This window comes from Propithecus coquereli, unplaced genomic scaffold (assembly GCF_000956105.1).
Source record: "Propithecus coquereli isolate 6110/MARCELLA unplaced genomic scaffold, Pcoq_1.0 Scaffold117, whole genome shotgun sequence".
Lineage (NCBI taxonomy): Eukaryota > Metazoa > Chordata > Mammalia > Primates > Indriidae > Propithecus > Propithecus coquereli.
The window spans coordinates 2,139,401-2,140,604 of NW_012135747.1; the positions used below are offsets into that span (position 1 = coordinate 2,139,401).

General features: G+C 33.4%; 1 protein-coding gene across 1 annotated transcript in view; it reads left to right on the forward strand.

Annotated features, from left to right (window-relative positions):
- DNA2 (DNA replication helicase/nuclease 2) overlaps positions 1–1,204 on the forward strand; it is an 88,610-nt gene that overhangs the window by 65,315 nt on the left and 22,091 nt on the right. Inside the window, 1 exon segment of the mRNA XM_012658529.1 lies at positions 66–285. Within this exon segment, the coding sequence (XP_012513983.1) occupies positions 66–285 (220 nt within the window).

Below are 1,204 nucleotides of genomic sequence, written 5' to 3' on the forward strand. Positions count from 1 at the left end.
AAGCATGTTAAAAATAACCTGGAATTAAAAGTAATGCTGTTTTTCTTTATCCGTCATTAGGTAAGAATCCTCTATGCCTGTGGTTTCAGTGTTTTGTTGACGAGCTATACACACTCTGCTGTTGACAATATTCTTTTGAAGTTAGCTAAGTTTAAAATAGGATTTTTGCGTTTGGGTCAGACTCAAAAGGTTCATCCAGTTATCCAGAAATTTACAGAGGAGGAAATTTGCAGATCAAAGTCCATTAAATCCTTAGCTCTTCTAGAAGAACTCTATGATAGTCAAGTAAGTACAATTATTTTTTAATAATATTGACAGTAATTTCTGTAGCCAGAATGAGAGGAGAAACAATACTCCAGGAAATTTATTCATATTGACCATATCTGTATCTGCTTAATTTATATGTGCCACAGGACCAGTTTATTAATTTATAGTTTGCTATTTCCTTCTGAACTGAAATGAGGTTTTTTGTTTATTATTCAGGGCTCCTTTCTTCTAGGTTGAGATATCCTAGAAAACTACTAATAATCAGGATATTTTAGTGAATTTGAATCAGAGGCAACAGTACTTAACAATCTTATAATAAGTATTTCTAGGCTTTTATATAGAATCTAATTCTTATTTTATTTTTGTTTAATGTCTACTTTTACTGGAAGTCTTAAATGATTTTTTTTAAAGAGATGGAGTCTATGTTGCTCAGGCTGGCCTTGAACTCCGAGGCTCAAGTGATTCTCCTGCCTCAGCCTCCCACGTAGCTAGGACTGCTAGCGTGTGCCACAGTGCCTAGCTTAACTAATGCTTTTGTCTTTAAAAATTTACCTAAAATTTAAATTAGATTTAATAGGCTGTTCCTCCAAATCCTTTGTCTAATACTAATATGTTTTTGTTTAATATCTATACCAATTGTTGTTAAATTTTGAAGTGGCTAAGATGTATGTCTCTGTTTAAATTAAACTTTATTTTGAGATAATTGTAGATTCACATGCTGTCGTAAGAAACAATAGCCAGATCCTGTGTACCCTTATTCAGTGGTAACATCTTGTAAGTCTGTAGTACAAATGTCACAGCCAGGATATTATTGATACAATGTTCTATTACTGCAAGATCCTTCATGTTGCTCTTTTATATTTGTACCCACTTCTCTCTTGCCCTGCTCACTCCTTTATCCCTGGCAACCACTAATCTGTTCTCCATTTCTATAATT